The sequence below is a fragment of the Pristiophorus japonicus genome, chromosome 7 (assembly GCF_044704955.1).
Source record: "Pristiophorus japonicus isolate sPriJap1 chromosome 7, sPriJap1.hap1, whole genome shotgun sequence".
NCBI lineage: Eukaryota > Metazoa > Chordata > Chondrichthyes > Pristiophoridae > Pristiophorus > Pristiophorus japonicus.
This window is the reverse complement of record NC_091983.1, coordinates 31891760-31915962: the sequence shown is the minus strand read 5'-3', so window position 1 is coordinate 31915962 and position 24203 is coordinate 31891760. Positions and strand designations below refer to the sequence as shown.

Sequence of the window (24203 nt, the reverse complement as noted above, 5' to 3'; positions counted from 1 at the left end):
TGGGCATCTGTAGCCCTGCATTACATTGCCTAAAGAGCCATTTGTCATGCGAGAACGACAATGAGTGCCTTTTGGCTATTCAACCATAGTTGAGCATGGCACCTGAATCTACAAATACAAATTCAGGTGCTGTGCTCAATTATGGTTGAATAGCCAAAAGGTGCTCAAGCTGATTCTGTACTCTCACTCTTACCTATAAGCATATATTCCAGCAGGAGTTGCTGGATAGTGAGCAAGAGAGAGAACATTAATTTTGTATGCCCTTCGATCACTCTTGCTCTCTTCCCTGCCCCTCAGCCTCTAGCTAGCAACTGGGGCTCACTGAAAACGTTTTTTAATGCCACTATCCCAAAATTATTGAAGACTGAGAATCAAACCCAAGGCCACCCTGGTCTCTCTGGCTTCATTCACACCAGGTAGTGCATTTGTAAACTGAGCAGTCAAGGATGTCCGAGCAAGCCCTTGTAAATTGCACAAGCTGTTGTATTTGTGGATATAGTATTTATGGCTGGAAAAATGTTTCCTTTCAGGTAAAATCAGCAAAACTTCCTCTAAATCCCTTTTGTGCACAGATGGGTTTGCTATATTTGGAAGAGATAGGATTTATCTAGATTTTAAGCAGATTATAGGTTTTTGGTAATGTCATACTCATTGAATTCAGCTCATTCATACTAAACCAACTCAATCCAAGTATAACCATGGCAATAGCAATAGTTATAAAAGCCTCCCTGTGAAGTATTGGGGCAGCTTAGTACACGAACAGCAGTTATAAAATTGTGAGTTGCTGGGGAAATTGGCCACTTCTGTGGTGTGTGTGTGTGTGTGTGTGTGTGTGTGTGTGTGTGTGCTCACGGTGAAATTTTGCTGGTAAATCTCGGACACTCACTGTCGGCATCCAAAAACAGCAACAACAACTTGTATTTATATAGTGCCTTTAACGTATTAAAATGTCCCAAGGCACTTCACAGGAGTAATATCAAACAACATTTGATATCTATCCACAAGATATTGGGACAAATGATGTAGGTTTTAAGGAGTGTCTTAAAGGAAGTGGAGAGGTTGAAGGAGGAAATTCCAGAGCTTGGGGCCTAAGCAACAGAAGGCATGGCCACCAATATGGAACAATTTTAAAATACGGAATGCTCAAGAGGTCAGAATAGGAGGAGCATGGATATCTGAGGGTTGTAGAACAGGAGGAGATTACAGAGGTAGAAAGGGGCGATGCCCTGGAAGGATTTGAAAACAAGGTAGAGAATTTTAAAATCGAGGTGTTGCTTAACCGGGAGCCAATGTGGGTCAGCGAACACAGGAGTGATGAGTGAATGGGACTTGGTGCGAGTTCAGACATGGGCAGCAGAGTTTTGAATGACTTGAGGTTTACGGAGACCAGCGCTCCCAGGCTAGGAATGGCCCAATTCAATGCAGTGTAAAGCTTGCTGTGCTTTCTACCAACAATGCACCTCCCTTAAGGTGGGGTTGAGACAGTTTTTCTTTGAAAATACCTTCTTTTCTCCCCACCTGCCCCTTGAGAATAGTGAATGCAAATCTGTTAGAGCTGCCGGAGAGTTTTGTCATGCACTCAAGATAACTGCTGTAATGGGAATTATTTAAAATCTTTCATTCAAGTCTTGTTTTTTGGTACTGCATCTGACACCAATCCTTGTGCTTTGTTAGAAGATGATAATGCAGTTATATGCCTGTAGAAGAAGAATGAGGAGTTTTACTGAAGATAACAATACTAATTAATACTGGGAATTGTGCTTGGAGAAGATTATTTGTTTCCTGTTGTCTCAAGTGGTTGTATGTTGAAAACCAAGTTGATGGTTTTTAGGTTCTGATTTTGTGTTTGGAAGTTTTTGTGTCTGAATTCAGTGCATTATATGCAGTAATAGTTGTGATTTAGCCCACCTTGAGCATCTGAGGGTTTCCAAATTTAGATGTATTCCAGAATATTATTATGTGGGGGAAAATTGCGGTTGGAGGCTTCCTTCGACCCGAAAACATTTTACGAAAATACCTGCCGGTCCCGGAGGAACGTAGGATTCCGGTCGAATGCCTCCATTCGCTATGCAGCGTACGGGAACATGTCTTTCAGGTACGTATGCGTATCCTGGAATCGCGTGGGCCATGACCACCAATCACTATTCAGTATTCTCATTGATGATAATGGGAATTCTGTTTGTATGAGCTCCCATTACTATCAATGAGAATAACCCCCAAAAACAAGAAACACAATGCAATAAATAAAAAAACACCTCACACATTTAAAATTAATTGAAATTGAATGTTTTAGAAACATTTTTTTTTTAATGTTTCAATAGGATTAAAAATAAACTTAATGGACAGAGTTTTTAAATATGAGTAAATTTAATTTTTCTATATTTTAAAACTCTTATGCTGGTAAAAGTCGACTATACATATGCTTTTACCAGGCGTAAGAGTTTGAAGGACACTCGCTGGGCAAGAGTTGGGCAAATAGCTCAATCTCTGCCCCGTGAATGTCCTTCTCCCATCGTAAAAGCTGGTTCTCGGCACATGCGCAGTGCGTGTTGAGAACCGGCATTTGCGAGGCCTCTTCGCGTGCGTGGGCACAACGTACGCACTCGGCGAGGCTGTGATATTTGGCCCATTAATTCCCTTCTAAAAAGTATAAAGAACATTTTAGGCAGTTTGTATGTTACTGAATGATCAATCATTACTCAAATCATCAGGGACATAGTGGCTGAGCAATTGGACCAGCACGAGCTGAGCAAAGAGAGTTGTCCTGGAAGGGCAAGATATTTCTGATTAAGCTAGTTGGATTTTTTGAAGATGTCACCTCTATGGATGTTGTCTGTGTGGATTTCAAGAAAGCATTTGATAAGGTTCAGTACAACAGATTAGCAAAATGAAAAGCACACTGAATTGGAAGTAACCTTGTGATGTGGGGTGGTAATTGGTTGGGAGATAGGAGACAGCAGAGATAAATAGATTGTACTCTGATGGGCAGAATGTGACGAGGTCTTCTCCAGGGATCTGCACTGAGGCTTCAGCTTTTCACCATATATATCAGTGATTTGGGTGAAGGGATAGAGAGTTGTACATTGAAGTTTGCAGATTACACCAATTTAGGAGGCACAGAAAGTAATGTAGATTCAACAGTCAGTTGCAAAGGGACATAGACAGATCAAGTGAGTGGGCAAAACTCTGGCAGATGAAGTTCAGCGTGTGCGATCTTTTACTTTGGATATAAGAAAATGAATTTGGAATTTTTTCTGTATGATGAGAGACTAGGAATTGTGGGGGAGCAAAGAAATTTGGATGTCCATGTGCATAGACCACTAAAAGCTAGTTGTCTGGTACAAAAAGTATAAACAAGCTCGCAGAATGTTGGCCTTTATCTCAAGGGGACTGGAATACAAAAATTAAGTAATGCTTCAGTTGTGCAGAGCTCTGCTTAAATCCCATTTAGAGTATTGCATTCAGTTCTAGGCACCGTACCTCGGGAAGGATATATTAGCCTTATGGGGGCACAGAGCAGATTCACCAGGGCTTAAAGGGTTAAATTACGAGGTTAGGTTGCATAAACTTAGCTTCTATTCTCTTGATTTTAGAAGGTTGAGGGGTAATCTAACTGAGGTCCTTTTATTTTAACAAAATGAAGGTATTTGATACTGAGTAGATACAGGTAAACTGTTTCTCGGGTGCGGGAATCCAGAACAAAGGGCATTATCTTAAAATTCGAGCTCGACTTTTCAGGAGGGGAATCTGAAACTTTCCACCGAATAGTTATGGATATTGGGGTCAATAACATTTTCAAGACTGAGATTGATACATTTTTATTAGGTAAAGTTATCAAGGGATATGGAGTTGAATTATAAGAACATGAGTAGGAGGAGCAGGAGTAGGCCATTTGGCCCCTCGAGTTGCTGTGCCATTCAATAAAATCATGGACTCAGCTCCACTTCCCATAACCCTTCTCTAATTACAGTTCAGTAATGATCTGATTAAATGGTGGAACAGGTTTGAGGGGCTAAATTGTTTCTATTTCCTATGCTCCAAATAGTTTGTATAATGGTACTTGTGATCAGTCAGTAATTTTGTATGTTGCAGCAAAAACGGAATTTGTTTTAGTGCCGATATACTATGCTGTCGGTTTTGTATCTGGTAGCTGCTGTTGCCTCTTCACCATTAGCATAAGGGCAATGTTGCTGCTGGCCTTGTACCTCCCCCAAGAATTCTCGGAATTTCCATGGTTTTCTTTTTAGTGGACTGTCAGACTATTTCTGGGATGATTCATTTTAAAAGGAGCTAAACATTTCATCTGTAAGATTCTCTCATTTTAATCCTTAGCATTGTTTGAGTACCTGTTTATCCAAAAGTTTTTTGTAAATCATTGTGTTTCTTCTTGCTGTTTGTTTCAGTCTTATAAACCTGGCATCACTTGAGTTAAGAGAAAACCTGCTGACCTTGCTACCAGAGTAAGTTCAAAGGATTTTTTTGTGTATTTGTGTAAATATACACCAATATAAGAATGTGAATGGGGATGAAATGAAAGTTTTTCAATCATAGGCAGTCCCTCGGAATCGAGGAAGATTTGATTCCACTCTATGGGCCCAAGTTTCCACACGATAAAAAACGGACGCTCCTCCGAGCTGGGCACCCGTTTTTCGTGCCTAAAACGGTGCCAAAAAAAATTACCGATTCTGGAGCGTTCTGCAGCTCCTTGTCTGTTTGGCGCGGCGCCCAGGGGGGGCGGAGCGTACACTCGCGCCGATTTTGTAAGTGAGAGGGGGCGGGTACTATTTTAATTAATTTTTTTTCCTGCCGGCAACGCTGCGCGTGCGTGTTGGAGCGTTTGTGCACGCGCAGTGTGAAGGAAACCTTGGCACTCGGCCATTTTTGTAGTTCTTTGTAGCTGTTTAATTTTTGAGCATTTTTTTAATAAAAGCACATTGCCATCAGCACTTGCAGCCTCCTCACTGTCTCTCCTCCCCCCCACCCCCCCTGCGGGAAGAACGGGCGCCTCCCCCCCCCACCCACCCGCGGGAAGAACGGGCGCCTCCTCCCCCCCCCCCCCCCCCCCCCCCCCCCCCGCGGGAAAGAACGGGCGCCTCCTACCTCCTAACCCGCCCCCCCCCCCGCCACGGGAAGAACGGGTGCCTCAGGCTGACTGCAGCATTCTCCCTGGCTGAAGCACTTTCACACAGGTAGGAAGATGGTTTATTGAATCTTTTCTTTGCTTATAAATGTTTATTCAAGTTGGATTTATTTGTAGAAGTATAAATAAGGATTTATTGTCTAATTTAATGACTTCCCCCCCTCCCCCCCCCACCTCGCTCTGGACGCCTGATTTTTTAATGTGTAGAACAAGTTTTTTCAGTTCTACAAAAATCTTCACTTGCTCCATTCTAAGTTAGTTTGGAGTACGTTTTCACTGTGGAAACTTTCAAATCAGGCGTCAGTGGCCGGACACGCCCCCTTTTGAAGAAAAAATTCTGTTCCAAAGTAGAACTGTTCTACCTGACTAGAACTGCAGAAAAAAAAAAATGTGGAGAATTGCGATTTCTAAGATAGTCCGTTCTCCACCAGTTGCTCCTAAAAATCAGGCGCAAATCATGTGGAAACTTGGGCCCTAAGAATGAGTCTTTAGGTGGCGGAATAGTCCAATACGAGAGCCGCAGTCCCTGCCACAGGTGGGATAGACAGTCGTTGAGGGTAAGGGAGGGTGGGACAGGTTTGCTGCTCTGTTGGAGGCCAACTGTTCCAGTTATCAGAAATACTTGCATCCTGTGTTCAATCTCACAAAAACCTATCTCTGTGAGATCTCCCTTCACACCCTGTGGCTGGATTCCCCGTGGATGAAATGACATTTCTTAGCTCTTGCTCCCAACGAGCTCTGTTTCTTATCCCTGTCAGTAAGGAGAGAGAAGGGAGATTGCTGGAAACTGCAGTTTTGCAAAAAAAATATTTTCAGCTTTTCAGTCTCTGACAGCGAAGAGATGACCACTTTAAATTTGGTGGGAGAGGCGGATTCTGCTACCAGATGAGCAAGGTATTTAAGAAATGTATTTTGTTTAAATGTAGAGAGGGAAAAGGGTATTTTCCCTACATATTCTCTGAAATTGTTATCCTGGAATATTCCTTTAATTATGCTGTATATGACCTGCTTCTGATTTAAATAGTTATTTGACCTAGCTCTGCTGGTAGTCTGTGGGCAAAGGTTCTGCACTGGTACATACCAAGAGTTCCGAGGTTCAATTCCTAGACTGTGCTGATCACAGCCAGAGCAACAAGTGGGGCTCTACAATTGGCCGTCGTTCTAGTTTGCTAAAAAGAGGAAAAAATTCAGACAACATTCCCACTGCTGCTGTAAAGTACTTGTGTGGTTTCTGGTAGCGACAGGTTCGGTCAGTCATGCTTCCATCAGTGAATAAACTTGACACGCCTGTCTAGGCTCACGCATGAATAATGGCCATGTCATGTGGCAGGGTAGTGAGAGGCTGTCGGTGCCTGTGATTTCAGCCATTCATTGCTGTTAAGGGAAGGTGCAAAGTGGGGTGGCGGGGGAGGTAAATCATGTTATCTACAGGGCAGGAGTTCGAAAAAGAATTTGAGGTAGTCACATAACTCCCAGAGACTACTTATAGAGCAATGAATATTTCAGCAGAGGATGACTGGCTCTGTCTTGGACAAAAAATTGTGCATGAGCAGGAAAGTTTTACATCTGTATGCTTTTCCCCCTAAATTGCAAACCAGTAAAAATTTGAATATATTTATTGTTCTTTCTCTGCACTACAAGATTAGAGACCTAGCATTGAGGGTAAGGCAAGAGGCATACATTAAGTACATAGACAGCAGGGGAGTGCATGATAAGGGAGAATATGAAACGATTAGGAGAAAAGTCAAAAAAACAATTGGGAAGGCAAAAAGGAACTTTGAAATTAAATTATCAAGGAATATAAAACAGAATATTTTACAGACACATCAAATAAAAAAAAAAAAACAGAAGGTTGGGATGGGAATAGGGCCATTAAGGAATAGACTGGATAATACCAAAGGTAATAATAAAGAGATGGCAGAAATATTAAATAATTATGTTGCTTCAGTATTTACCAGGGAGATGGAACAGGTGGACATGACATTGGATGATAGAAGTACATTTAAAATAATAAAAAAAGGGATATATGAAATAAACTAATCAAACACAGAGGATAAAACCCCTGGTCCGGATGGATTGCATCCATGCATTTTAAAAGAATCTAGGGAAGACATAGCAGAGGGATTACGACATGCAGGACTGGCGGATAACAAACGTAATACCTATATTTAAGAAGGGGGATTGAATATGTCCAGGGAATTATACCTATATTTAAGAAAGGGGATAGAATATATTCAGGGAATTATAGGCCAGTCCAGTTTAACATCGGTGGTAGGAATCATAATGGAATCCCTACTAAAGGAGAAAATAGAAGAACATCTAGAAACGAAAAATATAATAACAAATAGTCAGCATGGATTTTAAAAGGGAAAGTCTTGCTTGACCAACCTCATTGAATTTTTTGAAGAGGTAATAGAGACAGTAGACAATGAGAATGTAGTAGATGTAATTTATCTAGATTTTCAAAAGGCCTTTGATGAGGTACTCCATAATAGACTGATGAACAAGGTCAAGAGAATGCAGAGTCGGAACAAGTAGCAGAATGGATAGCTAGCTGGCTTCAAGACAGAAAGCAGAGAGTCGGGGTAAAAGGTAGCTATTCACAGTGGCAGAAGGTGGGTAGTAGTGCTCCACAAGGATCAGTGCTGGGACCAATGTGTTGACAATTTACATTAACAATTTCGACTTTGGAATTAAAACACAATTTCTAAATTTGCAGATGACACCAAATTTGGGTGGGATAGTCAATACTGAGAAGGACTGCCACAAATTACAGGAGGGCATTAATAAAGCTGCAGAATTGGCAAATGAAGTTCAACTCAAATAAATGTGAGATGTTACATTTTGGCAGGAAGAATATGGACGTCACTTATTATTTGGAGGGTGGGAATCTAGGTTTGGTAGAGGAGCAAAGGGATCTCTGAGTACAAATCACTAAAAGTTGCGACACAGGGTTAGCAAGGCCATTTAAAAAAAAAAGCAAACCAAGCAATAGGGTTTATTTCTAGAGGTATAGAATTGAAAAGTAGGGAAGTTATGCTTAACCCGTATCGAACCTTGGTTAGACCACACTTGGAGTACTGCGTACAGTTCTGGTCGTCATATTATAAAAAGGATATAGAGGCACTGGAGAGGGTGCAGAGAAGATTTACAAGGATGATACCAGAAATGCAATCGTATACATATCTGGAAAGGGTGAACAGGCTGGTTCTTTTCTCGCAAAAAAAAAGGCTGAGAGGTGACCTAATCGAGGTCTTTAAAATTATGAAAGGTTTTGATAGAGTGGATACAGAGAGAATGTTTCCACTTGTGGGGAAGAGCAAAACTAGAGGGCATCAAAAAAGATATCATCAAGAAACCCAATAGAGAATTCAGAAGAAACTTCTTTACCCCAAGAGTGGTGAGAATGTGGAACTCGCTACCACAGGGAGTGGTTGAAGCAAATAGTATAGATGCATTTAAGGGGAGGCTAGACAGGCATATGAGGGAGAAGGGAATAGATGGTTATGCTGATAGATTTAGATGAGGGAAGACTGGAGGAGGCTCGAGTGGAGCATAAATGCCGGCATGGACAGGCTGGGCTGCATGGCTTGTTTCTGTGCCGTATATCCTCTGTAATCCTATTAGTTGAATAAGGCCAGAGAAGAATTTGTGCTAATTGTGAAGAATTTCAAATTCAAATTATTGTTTTACTGCAGCCCTGAAATGGAAGAAACATTTTCTTTCCATTCCCCTTTAACAACTGAGCACAAGCAACAATTCCATGCAGATAGTAGTATCATTAAATTAAAAACTGGAAACGAAATTTCAAACCCAATTCCTAATGTGGGGAAAAAGGATTTTCAGAGCTGGTGGTTTCTACACCAATAAAGAGTACTTTTGTCTATGACCGATGCAGAACATTTGTGGTCAAATTTTGTTCAGTACATAACTGTTAATTGCTACAACAAACTAATTACCTGGGAATGAAAATGAAGTTGCATTAAAAATGTAATGTTCAGATACTATGTTAATTTACAGATCACTTGCCCTTCTTTGCAAACTGGAAGAATTGGACCTCGGAAACAATGAACTATATAATTTGGTAAGAATTTTTTAAAAACCAAGTGCTTTTAATTTTTTTCATGGCATGGAGAAGAACTAAAGTAATGTAGGTCCCATAATTTCATAACTTCTTAACATAAAAGATTACAGTGTACTGGGTTTGCGTATTCCACAGATTAGCCTATCACTTTGCCCGTTCTATCGGAGTTATTTGTTCTGACACCTTGAGTAAAGGTTAAGCTGTTTATTACATTGCGTACTTATTTTAGGATTCCTTATTTCACTTTGATTTTGGCAGTGTTTCTTTGACTTCAATGAAAAGAATGGAAACTCAACGATTGTGAACCAAACTGGGAACATTCTGCAAATTGTCCTTGTGAAGGGACAGACAATGCAGCAATGTTTAAGATTTAATTGCTTCAATCGATGTTGCTGTGACTCCTTGTAAATTGCCACTTGGAAAGTGTTGCGGCTGACTTGGGTTGTCGTTCATCTAAGGTGCAGCAAGAAGGTATTGGTTGGAATTTTCAGCTTTGCCTCAGTGCCACAGCACTTTCACCTGAGTCAAAAGATTGTGTTCAAATCCCACTCCAGAAACTGGAGCACTTAATCTAGGCTGACATTCAGTGCAGTATGAGGGAGTGCTTCAGTGCATCATCAGGGAGTGCTGCACTGTCAGAGATGCCGACCTCTCGGATACATGTAAAAGATTACACGCCACTTTGTTGAACAAGAGCCGAAGTGTTTTCCTGGTCTATATGTATCTTTATAACACATTATTAAAGCAGATTATCTGCTCATTTATGTCATTGCTGTTTGTGGCACCTTACTGTGCACAAATTGGTTACTACGTTACTACAGTGATTACACTTTAACAGTACTTCATTGCCTATGAAGCAATTTAGGTTGTTCTCAAAGTGAAAGGCACTACATAAATGCAAAGTCTTAATTTGCACCAGGAATTTCTCAAAACTTACCTCAGATTCTCCACTTAAATAATTAAGATTAATGGTTTAGTGTTGCCGTAACTCTAATAAGGTACAGGTTGAGTGTCCAGAATCTGGAATGATCCGGACTCCGGGACAATCCATGGCAGGGTCGTCTGGAATCCGTAAAATGTTCCAGAATTCGGACCGGATGACCCTGCCAACCTCAAGGCCTCGTCGCTGCCCGACCTCGGGGCCTTGCCTTGCCGCCCTTACCTTGGGGCCTCTTCACTGGCCCGCCTGAACACCACCTCGGTGGGGCTGGCCTGCCCGAATGCCTCCTTGGCGGGGCCCTGCCCGATGACGACAACATCCTTGGCGGGGCCCGCCAGCCCGACAACAGCCTTGGTGGGGCCTGCCCGAAACCACTTTCTCGGCAGGACCCGCCCGAACACCACCACCTGGACGGGACGGGTGACCGAATAGCTCCTCGGAGAGCAAACCCCCCCCCCCTGCTTCTGACGTTGGGAAAAACGCAAAAAACGGCTCGGCCTCGGCCCCGAGGTTGCCGCATTCGGGACGCTCAACTGTAATTGCTTGCATTGGAATAGTCAACCTAATTGATTTTACATTTTTTTGTTAAATTCAGTGATTTTCCAAACTTTATGCATGTTCTATACTCTTCTGTAGCAGAATAACATTAGTGGGTAAACTCCTATGCTAAGGTAGTACTGTAGTCTCTGTTCCATTGACATTCCCAATTACAATTCTAACCACCATCTTAAACCCCCCTCCCCTGTCTCCACCACATTCATCTCCAACAACGTGTGAGGAACTCATGGACTTCTTTGTCTAAAAGATTGAGACCATCTGATCAGCTGCCTCTGCCAGTTCCCTTCCTTTCCCTCGCCCACTGAGCCACACTGCTTCTGAGGCTCCCCCCTGCCCTAGCCCTGAACTCTCATCTCTCTCCAGTTTCTCTCTCTCCTCCCCTCTTGACCTCTTCATGCTTATCTTATCCATGAGACCCACTTCCTGCTCCCTTGACCCTATTCCCACTAAACTGCTGACCACCCAACTTCCTTTTCTGGCTCCCATGTTAGCTGACATGTTAACAGTTCTCTCTCCTCAGGTACTGTCGTCCCCTCCTTCAAATCTGCCGTTATCACCCCACTTCTCAAAAAAAACAACCCTTAACCCTACTATGCTTGCAAACTATTGCCCCATCTCCAACCTCCCTTTTTCTCTCTGAAGTCCTTGAACGTGCTGTCGCCTCCCAAATCCTGCCCATCTTTCCTGGAACTCCATGCTTGAATCCCTTCAATGTGGTTTCCGCTCCTGCCACAGTACGGGTACGGTTTTCATCAAAGTAACAAATTACATCCTTTGTGACTGACAAAGATAAACTATCCTTCCTCCTCCTTCTCGACCTGTCTGCAGCCTTTGATACGTTTGAGCACTCCATCCTCTCCAATACCTCTCCTCCACCATCTAGCTGGCTGGGACTGCATTTGCCTGGTTCCATTCTTATCTATCGAATCGTAGCCAGAAAATCACCTGCAACGGCTTGTCTTCCCACGCCCACATTGTTGCCTCCAGTGTCCCCATAGGATCTATCCTTGGCCCCCTCTCTTTCTCATCTATATGCAGCCCCTTGGCGACATCATCCGAAAACACGACGTCCGTTTCCACATGTATGCTGACGACACCCAGCTCTACCCCTCCACCACTTCGCTCAACCCCTCCATGGTCTCTAAATTGTCAGACTGCTTGTCCGACATCCGGTACTGGATGAGCAGAAATGTTTTCCAATTAAATATTGGAAAGACCAAAGGCATTGTCTTTGGTCCCCGCCACAAACTGTATTCCCTCGCCACTGACACCATCCCTCTCCCTAGCAGCTGTTTGAGGCTGAACCAGACTGTTTGTAATTAGGTGTCATATTTGACCCTGAAATGAGCTTCCGGCCACACATCCGCGGCATAACAAAGACCGCCTATTTCCACCTCTAACGTTGCCCGTCTCCGCCTCAGCTCATCTGCTGCTGAAACTCTCATCCAGACTTGACTACTCCAACACACTCCTGGCTGACCTCTCACATTCTACCCTACGTAAACTTGAGGACATCCAAAACTCAGCCCGTGTCCTAACTTGCACCAAGTCCCATTCACTCATCACCCCTGTGCTCGCTGATCGACATTGGCTCCCGGTTAAACAACGCCTCAATTTTTAAATTCTCATTCCTCCCCCGCCCAAATTTTAAAAAAGTTCAGGTACAGCAGAACTTTGCTGCACCAGTGTGACTTCTAATTTCTGCACAAATAGGGGCAGTTTATGCTGTGGGCACACAGCTACCAGGAACTGGATTCAGACAAAACTATCGTCCTCCATTCTCAACCCCGAACCCCATATCCTCTCAATCATAAGAGACTGCCTAATTGCAACTCTATATCATCGCCAACCTCCACCCCAACTGGGCTAATCAGCCACTGAAACACTCATCCATGCTTTTGTCACTTCTTGACTAAAGTATTCGAATACTCGCCTGGCCAGCTGCCATTCCTCCACCTTTCATAAACCTCACCTCATCCAAAATTTGCTGCCCATAGTATATCCTGCACGACTTGCCCATTATTCTTGCTGGCTGACTTTGGCTCACAGGCCAACACTTCAAAAAGGTAAAATTCTCACTTTGGTGTTTAACCTCCATGGCCTTGCACCCCGCCTTCTCCCACTCGCGCTCCCGCCCCTCGAGATCTCTGTAACCTCCTCCATCTCTATAAGCCCCCCTCCAACACTCTCCATTCTTGAGGCTCTAGTCTCTTGTGCATCTCTTCTTCCACTGGCAGCAATACTTTCAACCATTTGGATACTACGCTCTAGAATTCTCCCTTAACCTCATCACCACCAACTCAGTCAAGACCTCCATTAAAATATCTCTTTTTGGTCACTCTTCTTGATATCACCTTCTTTGACTCTGTGTGCATTTTCTTCCTCAGCTCGGTCATAGGGACATAAGAATTGAGAAACGCAATCTAGTTCAGCATCTACCATCTTGGTAGTTACATGATACAATGGTAATGGAGTTTTCGACTCCATTAACACTCAGGGCTCAAGTTTCGGCCTGAGTTGCTCCTATATTTTTGGAGCAACTAGTTTAGAATGGAGTATCTTAGAAATTGCAATTCTCGGCATTTAGTTTGCTCTACTTCTAGTGAGTTAGAATAGTTTCATTTTACATCAGATTTTTTTTTTCAAAAGGGGGCATGTCCAGCCACTTACGCCTGTTTTGGACGTTTAGGCAGCGAAAACTTACTCCAAACTAAACTTAGAATGGAGTAAGTGTAGATTTTCGTACGCTCAGAAAAACCTTGCCTACACTTATAAATCAGGCGTAGGGAACGAGAGATGGTGGGGGGGGGGGGGCGGTGGGGAATGGGGGTTTACAAACATTAAACACTTCTTTTACAAATAAAGAGCCATCATCAATAATAAATAAATCAATAAATCAACCAATAAATCAATCAAAAAAATTAATAATTTTTTAAAAAAAAATCAATAAATAAAAAATTAAGTTTCTACTCACCTACTGCAGCACCGGGAGCCCTCCAATAGCATGCTGGAACGGGGCCCCCCAGTGTGTGTGTCTGTGCTTCTGACAGCGAGGACTTGGGGGAGAGAGAGAGAGAGAGAGAAACACACACATGCAGGCAGCAGCAACAGGGACTGACTTGGGCACACGCTCAGCCGTCGGCAAGTGTGCTAGAGCCAGGCGGGCTACGTGTGGAAGGACACCGAAACACACGGCACCGCAGAGACTCTTTGGTAAACCGCCACCGAACCAAACGAACGCAAAGCCAGCCCAGCATGGCAAGCAATGTCGCTACATGACGAGCTATCCTCCAAACCACTAGACTGCAGCCAAAGATGACCAAACTCTCCCCCTCTCTCGCCCCGATCAGAACTCAGTTGCACCAACCTGTTTCTTGCAGCCCTCAGCGGCCGGCCATTCAGCCTGGGATAGGGGAGGGACGTGTTCTGCAGGCATCATCATCATAATTATGGGAAGGAGCTATTGCGCATGCACGACGGCTCTACTGCGCATGCGTGCAGCTGCCGGCACTGTTCGGCGCAGGACTGTAGCTCCGCCCCCCCCCACTCCACGAGGAGCGCCGTGCCAGGACCCGGGAGAGACACAGCAGAGCGGCCAGAAATGTGAGTAAGTTTATCGGCATCGTTTCCAGCGCATAAAGTCGGCGCATCTCTGGAGAGTGCGCTGAAAAAAGGGGTTGGGGAAATTTGGGCCCAATCTTTGCTTAGTGTGCGAGAACAGATTTATTTTGGTTTTAATCTTTTAAATTTTTGTTAAATTATTTTAAATGGGGAAAGACATTTTAAGGAGCCCATTGCTATAGGTTGTCCATGCACCAAATTCCTGTAACCCAAACCTCAATGTATCTAAGGAGTAAAAGAAATTGAAAAATCTACCTGTGCGTGCAAAATAAAATTCAGTGATAGCAAAATGTTTCATTTTCCTGTCTCATATATACATGCGACATAGAAAATATTTCTTCAAATGGAGGTAGAAATGCAGTCATTCTTCGAAGAAATTAAGCAACGTTGGGCATCATGTTTAAGAATTTATCACTGCTTCAGGCCTTGTTTTCAAATAATTACCTATGGCCTTGGATAACAATGGTTGTAGTGCTTAAGAGAGAAATTAAAACCTTGTAATGCAATGTGTTGTCATACTAATGCATAACGGTATGGAATGGTGGATTCACAGTTTTAATATTTCCTTCCACCTCGTCTGCTATTCTGAGTTCCCAGACACCGGGTGTGTGGCATTGTGGGAAGCCTCTCTGACATTGGGTGGGGAAAATTGCATGTCCTTCTCATAGTTAGCTCAGGGAAATAAAGAAAGAGCTTGCATTTATACAACTTCTTTCAGATCCTGAGGACATCCAACAATCTAGCACTTTTCAAGTGTAGTTGCTGTTATAATCTAGGGAAATGTGGCAACTGATTTGTGTATAGCAAGATGCCACAAACAACAATAAGGTAAATGACCAGATAATCTGTTTTAGCGATCTTGGTTGAGGCATAATGTTGCTCAGGACATTAGGAGAACTTAACTGCTCTTCAGATAGTGCTGTGGCATCTTTTTATACCAACCGAATATGGCCAATAGAGCATTGGTTTATTTTCTCGTCCGAAAAACGGCACCTCAGCAGTGCATCGCTCCCTCGGTGCTGCACTGAAGTGTCAGCCTAGATTATGAGCTCAAGTCGCTAAAGTAGGGCCTGAACTTGTGATATGACTGAGGTGGGGATGCTGCCACTGAGCCAAGGCCAACTGCAGTTAGTGTATGTTCTGAGCAGGCCATGCAGAGTGCACAGAAACTAGAATTTCTCAGTTTAGATCATTAGAATCATGGCAATTTTGACAACTAAATCTTTCAAATGAATCCATTTGTGAAGAAGCTCCAAAATGAGACTTGCAATAAAAGTTTGAAAGTTGAAGACCAACAGGTGAGCTACAAACTGATAGTAATATGTTTTCACCTTTTTAGTTTCTCCTTTTTGACCTTCTGCTGTTTTTGCTGTTGACTTTTTGTAACTGACTCAGTTTCTGTCTGGAGGAATTGAATGAGGTGTGAGTATACAAAGAGCTCTCTGGATAGTTAAGTAGAAAGTAGAAGAAATATTTTTTGCTCAGGAATCTGTGACGTAAGTAGGCTTCAGTAACTGTGAAGAAATGTGCAGGGATAAATCTCCAAGGTCCAAGGGTACACTTCAAAATCCTCAAGAAAATAGGTGATGCTATGCTAAATGTTTTTAGCGACCCAATAAACACAAGTCTTAGCTGAGGACTGGAGACAATAAATACTGACCTGAAAAAAGTGAATCTGGATTTTACAGACTAATTAGCCCAACATCTGTAATGGAGAAAGTGCTTGAGAGCATTGTATGGGGTGCTGTTGATGCTTATCTAAAGAGAACCAAGGTCATAAACAGTAGTTAGCCTGAATTTAAAGGCAACTTCTAATATTTGCATTTATATAGTGCCATATCTCAGTGCTCTGCGCAAACATACTTTATGGAATGAAGTGATGTATTTAGAAGCAGTAGGTCATGGCACAATAATCTTATGGAATATCTTGAAGGAGTAATTAAAGCAGTGGATGAGGCTATTTTGCGTATATAACGTTCTTGGATTTTAGAAGGTGTTTGATCAAGTTCCACAAGTAAATGGGCTAAGGAATGGCAGGTGAATTTTAATGTAGATTAAATAGGTCATTCATATTGAAACGGCAAACACGTACAGGAGAGAAAAGTGCTCATTAATGAAGCTGGTGAAGGAAAATAATTTAGGTGTCGTGAGTAATTACTGAAAGTTTCCAGCCAAAGTGAAGGTGTTCTCAAGTGGACCGAGTATTGAGTTCTGTTTTGAGAACATTTGACTTGTGCCAATATTTTGGAATAGTGTGCGCAGTTTTGGGCACCTTATGTTAAAAGCATATCCACAAACGGGAAAGGTTCAGACTTTGGGGAACCCCTATGGAAATTCTACCCATCAACCGCTAACTTCGGAGGAAGATCAGTGGAAACTAAAGTTCCACCACTTGTCTGCTAAAGTTATGGCGGACAATCGTGAGAATCCTTGCGGAAATTACTGGCATCGGATTGTAAGGACAGACTGGAGTACACCAAATTAGTTGGTTTCAAGTGAGACTGGAGTATTTACACACAAGCTGTCCCCAGGGAATTAAATATTCATCTCGAGTCTGTGGTAGGCTTTGCGGAAGGGGCAGGTTGATGAGCCAAATGGGGTTTTCTTTTCCCATATATCCTTGTTTCATCATGACAAAATGCCACACTCCCAAAAATTGGATTGTTCGGACGAACAATCATCAGTTGTCTTGAGAAGCAATTTGCTGAACAATAAAGGTTTTGCTGTATAACAGATTTGCTTGTCTGAAAAAAAGAAAACAAATGAAGTGTTTAAGTAGAATTGTTTCTTAAAACGCATAAAGATTAAAGGATGTTTTGGAGTAAATTTTCACAGCATGTCTGGTTGCGATTAGTCATTTAAGATGGATTCATGTGTGTCTGTAATTCATCTCTGCATAGTTAGTATGACATAAAAGCACTTTCTCCTCTCTCGTACCCTACACAACATTACCATTGTGAAACTTAGCTGTGTTGCACAGCTGGATAGTGTCAGTCATTGGGTATAATCTCATGGGAGCAAGAAAACCATGTTGGGTGCAGAAAATGTAATGAACGTTCTGACATGCCTGTGGTTTGCAGGGATATAATTTTCTGAAGTCAAAGTGAAGGTAAATGTTGGGTGGTACTTTAGATCGGTACACCGTAGAAATCTAGGAACATGCATTGTGATTTCATTTTAGAAAGCTGAGCCTTCACACAATTAACAGTGAGCAAAGTTGATAAATTTTTATTCTTCCTTCCTTCCTCCCCTCCAGACTTCAGCTATTTTTCTTGTATGACATCCACATGTACCATTCCTTAACTCAGCATGGTCTCTGGAGCTGGCCTGATGCCAAGATGCTAGAGTTTTGGATGAGACTTGATCGTTGCTGTGTAATTGGCATTGGTTGATGCTGACAAGCAACATTTGATGACAGTACCAGCTGTTGTGGAAGAAATGGACTAATGTGGAACTGAAACCACTTAGTGCATCTCCGCTAAGTTTGGGTGTCTTCAATCGATAATACAAAGCTGTACAGCATATCCTTTCCTCACTGTTTAGGATTAGGGGGTTCCACTTTTTTCCCCCCCCCTCTATTTGCTAAGTTTTTATTGAAGGTATTTAGTTATCTGGAGAGTTGGTGGTTTTTTCCATTGTGAATTGCAAATACCTTTAAAAAGAATTGCTCCTTCAAGACTTTCTTTCCTCTTTAATTATAATTAGCTGGAAACATTTGAGTGAGATTAGGCCATTCATATTGAGTTTACTCATCCATTATATCAGTTGTTCACCTTTTTAATTCTCAATTATCTGTTCTTTCTCCATATCCCTGAATATACCTGTCTTCCTTTTAAGCACCTCAATTAATTCTGCATAGTCAGGCCAGCACATGCCATTTTCTCTCAATTCTTTTTGTGTGAATATTTTTTCTTCCTAGATTCACTTTTGACAGGGTATTTTAATATTGCACCCCCTTGGTTTTTTAGTTCCCTTGCTAGGAGAAATAGTTGTTCTCTATCTCCCTTCATTATTTTCAACTCTTCACTCAGTAAGATCAACACACAGCCGTCTCTGCTCTACGAAATCTAACTCCAGTTTGTCCAGGCTTCATGTAGAAAAACGTCCCAAGGCATCACAGAAATTGATACCAAGTCAAAGAAGGATATATTTGGAGGGATGACTCAAAGCTTGGTCAACAGGTGGGTTTAATGAGCGTCTTGAAGCAGTAGAGTGAGATGGAAAGGTAGAGGTGTTTAGGGAAGAAATTCCAGAGCATAATGCTTAACAGCTGCATACACGGATGCCAGTGGCGAGCAGAATAGATTGGGGTTTCACGAGGTCTGGAGGAACACAGACTTCTCAGAAGGTTGTGGGGCTGGAGAAGGTTTCAGAGATAAGGAAAAGTAAAGGCCATGAAGGTATTTAAACAAAAGAATAATAATTTTACATTGAAGGCATTGGAGAACTCTGAGCCAGTGTAGTTCAGCGTGCAGGGGCGAGAGCAACGTTGTGGATTTAGTTGAAACGGTGGCCTGGATGGGGATGGAATCGGTTGCAAGGTTTGTGGCAGGGGCCGAAGACCATAGCTTTGATCTTCTACATGTTAAACTGGAGGAACTTGCAGCTCCTTCAAGACTGGATATCAGACAAACAGCATGTTAACAGAGGCTCATCATCATCATAGGCAGTCCCTCGAAATCAAGAAAGACTTGCTTCCACTCTTAGGTGACTGAACAGTCCAATTCGGGGATTACAGTCTCTGTCACAGGTGGGACAGACAGTCGTTGAAGGTAAGGGTGGGTGGGAGTCTGGTTTGCTGTATGCTCCTTCTGCTTGCTTTCTGCATGCTCTCTGCGACGAGACTCAAGGTGCTCAACGTCCTCCCGGATGCTCTTCCTCCACTGAGGGTGGTCTTTGGCCAGGGACTCCCAGGTGTCAGTGGGGGTGTTGCATTTTATCAAGGAGGCTGAGAGGGTGTCCTTGAAACGTTTCCTCTGCCTACCTGGGGCTTGCTTGCCTTGTAGGAGTTCCGAGTAGAGCGCTTGCTTTGGTAGTCTTGTGTCAGGCATGCGAACAATGTGGTCCACTCAACGGAGTTGGTCGAATGTGGTCAGTGCTTTGACGCTGGGCACGTTGGTCTGATTGAGGACACTAACGTTGGTGCGTCTGTCCTCCCAGGAGATTTGCAGGATCTTGTGGAGATTGCGTTGGTGATATTTCTCCAGCGATTTGAGGTGTCTACTGTATATGGTCCACGTCTCTGAGCCATGCAGGAGGATGGGTATCACTACAGCCCTGTAGACCATGAGCTTGGTGCCAGATTTGAGGGCCTGATCTTCGAAAACACTCTTCCTCAGGCGGCCGAAGGCTGCGCTGGCGCACTGGAGGCGGTGTTGAACCTCATCGTCGATGTTATGGAAAGTGGTCCACGTTGTCCAGGGCTGCGCCATGGATCTTGATGACTGGGGGGGCAGTGCTGTGTGGTGGGGTCAGGTTGGTGGAGGACCTTTGACTTACGGATGTTTAGTGTAAGGCCCATGCTTTCGTCAGCCTCAGTGAAGATGTTGACTGACTTGCTCGACAACAGAGGATGGAACGGTCTTGGATCTGGCCTGGAGACGACGAAGGTTGAACAGGTTCCCACTGGTCCTGTAGTTTAGTTCCACTCCAGCTTGTTGAGTGTGAGGTGGAACATTGCAGCGAGGAAGATCGAGAAGAGGGTTGGCATGATGTCGCAGCCCTGCTTGACCCCGGTCCGGACATGGATTGGGTCTGTGGTAGATCCGTTGGTCAGGATCATGGCTTGCATGTCGTCGTGGAGCAGGCGGAGGATGGCGACAAACTTTTGGGGGCAGCCGAAATGGAGGAGGACGCTCCATAGTCCCTCGCAGTTAACAGTGTCGAAGTCCTTTATAAGGCCAAAGAAGGCCATGTATAAGGGTTGATGTTCCCTGCATTTCTCTCGCAGTTGTCTCGCCGTAAAGATCATGTCCGTTGAGCATGTCAACAGAGGCTAGAGAGGTGGTGGAGGTAGAGCTTGGTGTCGTCAGTGTACTTGTGGACCCTGATCTTGTGTCTTCAGATGATGTCGCTAAGGAGGATCATGTCGATGAGGAAGAGGAAGGGTCGAAGATAGATCCTTGAGGGACTCACAAGGTAACAGTGTAAGGGTGGGAAGAGAAGCCATTGCTGCAGATGCTTTGGATTAGCTAGGTAAGAGCAGAATTAAGCAAAGGCAGTCCCACTCAGCTGATTAGCAAGAAAACGTGTTGGTGGAGGAGGATGTGACCAACTGTTGAAGTCGACAGAGAGATCTAGAAGGACGAGGATGTAATTTGTGACTTTGATTAAGATTGTGGCAGGTGTGGAGAGATTCAAACATTGAGTTACTGGAAAGGTGAACACTAATTTGGGATGCAACAACAAGGAGGTTGGAGATGGGGTAGTAGTTTGCAAGGATAAAGGAGTTGAGAGTATTTTATTTTGGGAGAGGGGTGATAATGGCAGTTTTGAAAGGGAGGGTGGCAGTACTTGAGAGAGGACCACTTACAATGTCAGCTAGCACGGGGATGAGGAAGGGGAGTTGAATGGTCTGCAGTTTGGTGCAAATGAAGTCAAGGGAGCAGCTTGTGGGTCTCTCAAGATGAAATTGACGATGGCATGAAGGGAGATGTGGGAAGATTAGTGGGTTCGGGGGTCAGGTAGTTGGGAACCTTGGGGCAACATGAAGCGGTAAAGGCAACTGACTGGATGGTCTCAATCTCATTCACCAAGAAGTCCGTTAGCTCCTTGCACGACAGGTTTGAAACCTATGCACTAGGGGATAGGAAACCAGTGGAGGTGGGTGAGGACAGGCATGAAAGGCGAGAGTTGGTGTAGGGTGGAGCTAACCGGTCAGCAAGGAGAGTATTGAACTTGAGTCTAAAGCAAATACAGAAAGGCTGAAGATGTGCTGAACTGAGTGAATCATCGGGCTGGATTTTGTTGTGAAAATAATGATGAGGATTACTGTTGTTTATGTGCAAATCAACTTCCGGCAAGTGCACATCCGCAGGTAAATGCGAAAATGCGGAAGTTGCTGTCCGAGATGCACTGATCCTCTCTAAGCTGCGCGAAAATGGCATCTCGCGGCTTAGCTCCCCATTCAAGTGTATTGAATGGCGACAAGTTATTGTACTGACGTCACAGATATGGACTAAATTAGATTTTAAAAAGTCAGATCTTTCTAGTTTAAGTCTCCTTTTTAATGGTGTGCTAAGTCTTAATTACTACTAAACAACCTCTCTGGCACTGAATATTAAGACCAACAAGCATGGAGTCGCATTCCTTCAGATTTTAATTATTTGAAATGTTTTTTTACTTTTTCTTTCTGTATCTTATCTCTCTTAACCCAATCTTTCTTTCCCATTCTTTATTGTGCTATCTCTATCTGATTTGACATTGAATTAAATATTTTAACTGACACTTTCTCTGGTTCAGACTCTGCGCTGCTCATTAACAATTCCTCAATCTGATTGATGAAGGAGATGCACAGTTGCTTGCCTTATTCAAACAGGTCCCAGGTGCCTGTAGAGAGCGCCGCACTGTTTGAATGTCCCTTTGACAGCAACGTGCCTTGCAAAAGCCTGTGGCAAGTGCAATTTAACCAACGGTTGGTGCCACTCTCAGCAAAATCCAGCTCGTTATCTTTTGGATCTTGAATAGGAGGTGATTTGGATTTATTGGGAGGTGAATGTTTATTAAAATACTGTTGCAGAAATCATCCAAATTTGAAGCATAATCTGTGTATTTTTGTTTCTGTATCACAAGCCAGGAAATAACTGCATCACACAAGAAATTGAGTCAGAGCATCATTAAATATCAAAGGCACATAGTGTCCTGCGAGATGAGCTATATTTTTGTAGTGTCGAACCTTTGGTTACTTGGTGTGTTTTTTTCCCTCTATTTTCCGAGTGGACTTTCTAAATGGAGGAAAAAAAGGAGGCCACAGAAGGAGACGCATGTTCACTGCACCATAGTGTAGTTAGATGTTAGATATCTGCATTAAACTGCAGCATATCCAGAGTGCTGCATGCTGGCTCACTATTGATGAGGTTTCTAATGATTGAAAACAGATGATTAGGCAATCTTTTTAAAATCATTAAAATGAGAATGGTATTACAACAATAACGACGGGTAATTATATAGCACCTTTAACACAGCAAAATGTCCCAAGGCACTTGGCAGGAGCGTTATTAAACAAAATTTGACACCAAGCCAACGAAGTAGATATTTGGGCAGATGACCAAAAGGTTGGTCAAAGAGGTAGGTTTTAAGGAGCGTCTTAAAGGAGAAGAGAGAGGTGCTGAGGTTTAGGGAGGGAATTCCAGAGCTTAGGGTCTCGGCAGCTGAAAGCACGGGCCCCAGTGGTGGAACGATTAAAATCAGGGATGCGCATAAGGCCAGAATTGGAGGTGCAGAGATATCTCAAAGGGTTGTTAGGGCTAGAGGAAGTTAGAGATAGGCGAAGGCGTGAAGGGATTTGAAAACAAGATTGCAAATTTTAAATTTGGTGTTGCTTGACCGGGTAGCAATGTAGGGGTCAGCGAGCACAGGGATGATAAGTGAACGGGACTTGGTGTGAGTTAGGACATGGGCAGCAGAGTTTTAGATGACCTCTAGTTTACGGAGGGTAGAATGTGAGAGGCCAGCAGGGGGGAATGTGTTGGAATACTTCAGTCTAGAGGTAACAAAGGCACGGATGAGGGTTTCAGCAGCAAATGAGCTGAGGCAGGGGCGGAGTCGGGCAGTGTTCGAAGTGGAAATAGGCGGTCTTGCTGATGGCGTGGATATGTGGTCAGAAGCACATCTCGGGGCCAAGGTTGCGAACAGTCTGATTTCAGTCTCGGACAGTTGCCAGAGAGAGCGATGGAGTCGGTGACTAAGGACGGAGTTTGTGGCGGGGACAATGGCGTCAGTCTTCCCAATGGGTTGATGGAGGCTTTTTTATTTTTGCTTTTGGAGGGGTCCACTTTTAAATTGCAGTTAATGTAGGATTATTATTATTATTAATAAGTTGTCCCTATATTTAGGGAAATAACCCTATTACTCGTTGTAACTTTGAATGAAGACAACCACCACAGAAACTGGCACTAAGATTATTAAACACATTATTCGATTGCCAAACAACAATAAGCAACGGATCTGAATAATTCTCAAGTGGGAACTGGTTTCAGAATAGGGATTGACCAGACCCTCATTCTGGAGGAGAGCCTGGGAGTGCCCACCACTGATTATTCCTTGTCGTCTTCATGTGCCCTCTCTTCCCGATGGCACAGTTCGTTCTTTCTTTATACAGCTCTGAGGTAAAATGAGCCTTCTGTGTCCAAGTCACGAACTTTCCTGTTCTTTCCTGTTTTTTTCTGGTTTTTTTCCCCTAGCAATCGACACAAGTCTGTGGCTTGTCACTGTTCCAGTTTACCTTTTTATGTTTTCTGTCTCAGCAGTAGACAAAAGTCTGTCATTTGTGGTTAACTTGCAGGCTGGGCTTTCCATTAGCCAAAGAGTCAAAAGCTCATGACATTTAAATGATCCAAAACAATCATGTACCCTATATTATGCTTTGACCACCAGTATTAGATCATCTTTTTCGAGATGGTTTTGTTCTCGGCAAGTTGATGCACATTTACCTGTTTTAAACTGCACTTTTACTGTGAAGCCACAGCCCAGGAGAACATGCTACCAACAAAAATGGACAGTATAAAAGAAGCATTAAATTATCGTCAATGACGCTCTCTTTTGCTGGTTTTATTTAGCATTTTCTTTAACTTGTACGTAATATTATAATACTTAGATTGAAAGTTTTATATTAATAGGATGGTAAAAGACAAATACAGAAA

The 24203-nt window shown here is 43.2% G+C and overlaps 1 protein-coding gene across 1 annotated transcript in view; it reads left to right on the top strand.

The window, feature by feature from the left end:
* Positions 1–24203, top strand: part of lrrc1 (leucine rich repeat containing 1) — a 390137-nt gene that overhangs the window by 14422 nt on the left and 351512 nt on the right. Inside the window, exons 3-4 of the mRNA XM_070884885.1 lie at positions 4404–4460; positions 9161–9224. Coding sequence (XP_070740986.1) covers positions 4404–4460; positions 9161–9224 — 121 coding nt within the window. The remainder of the gene's footprint in view (positions 1–4403; positions 4461–9160; positions 9225–24203) is intronic.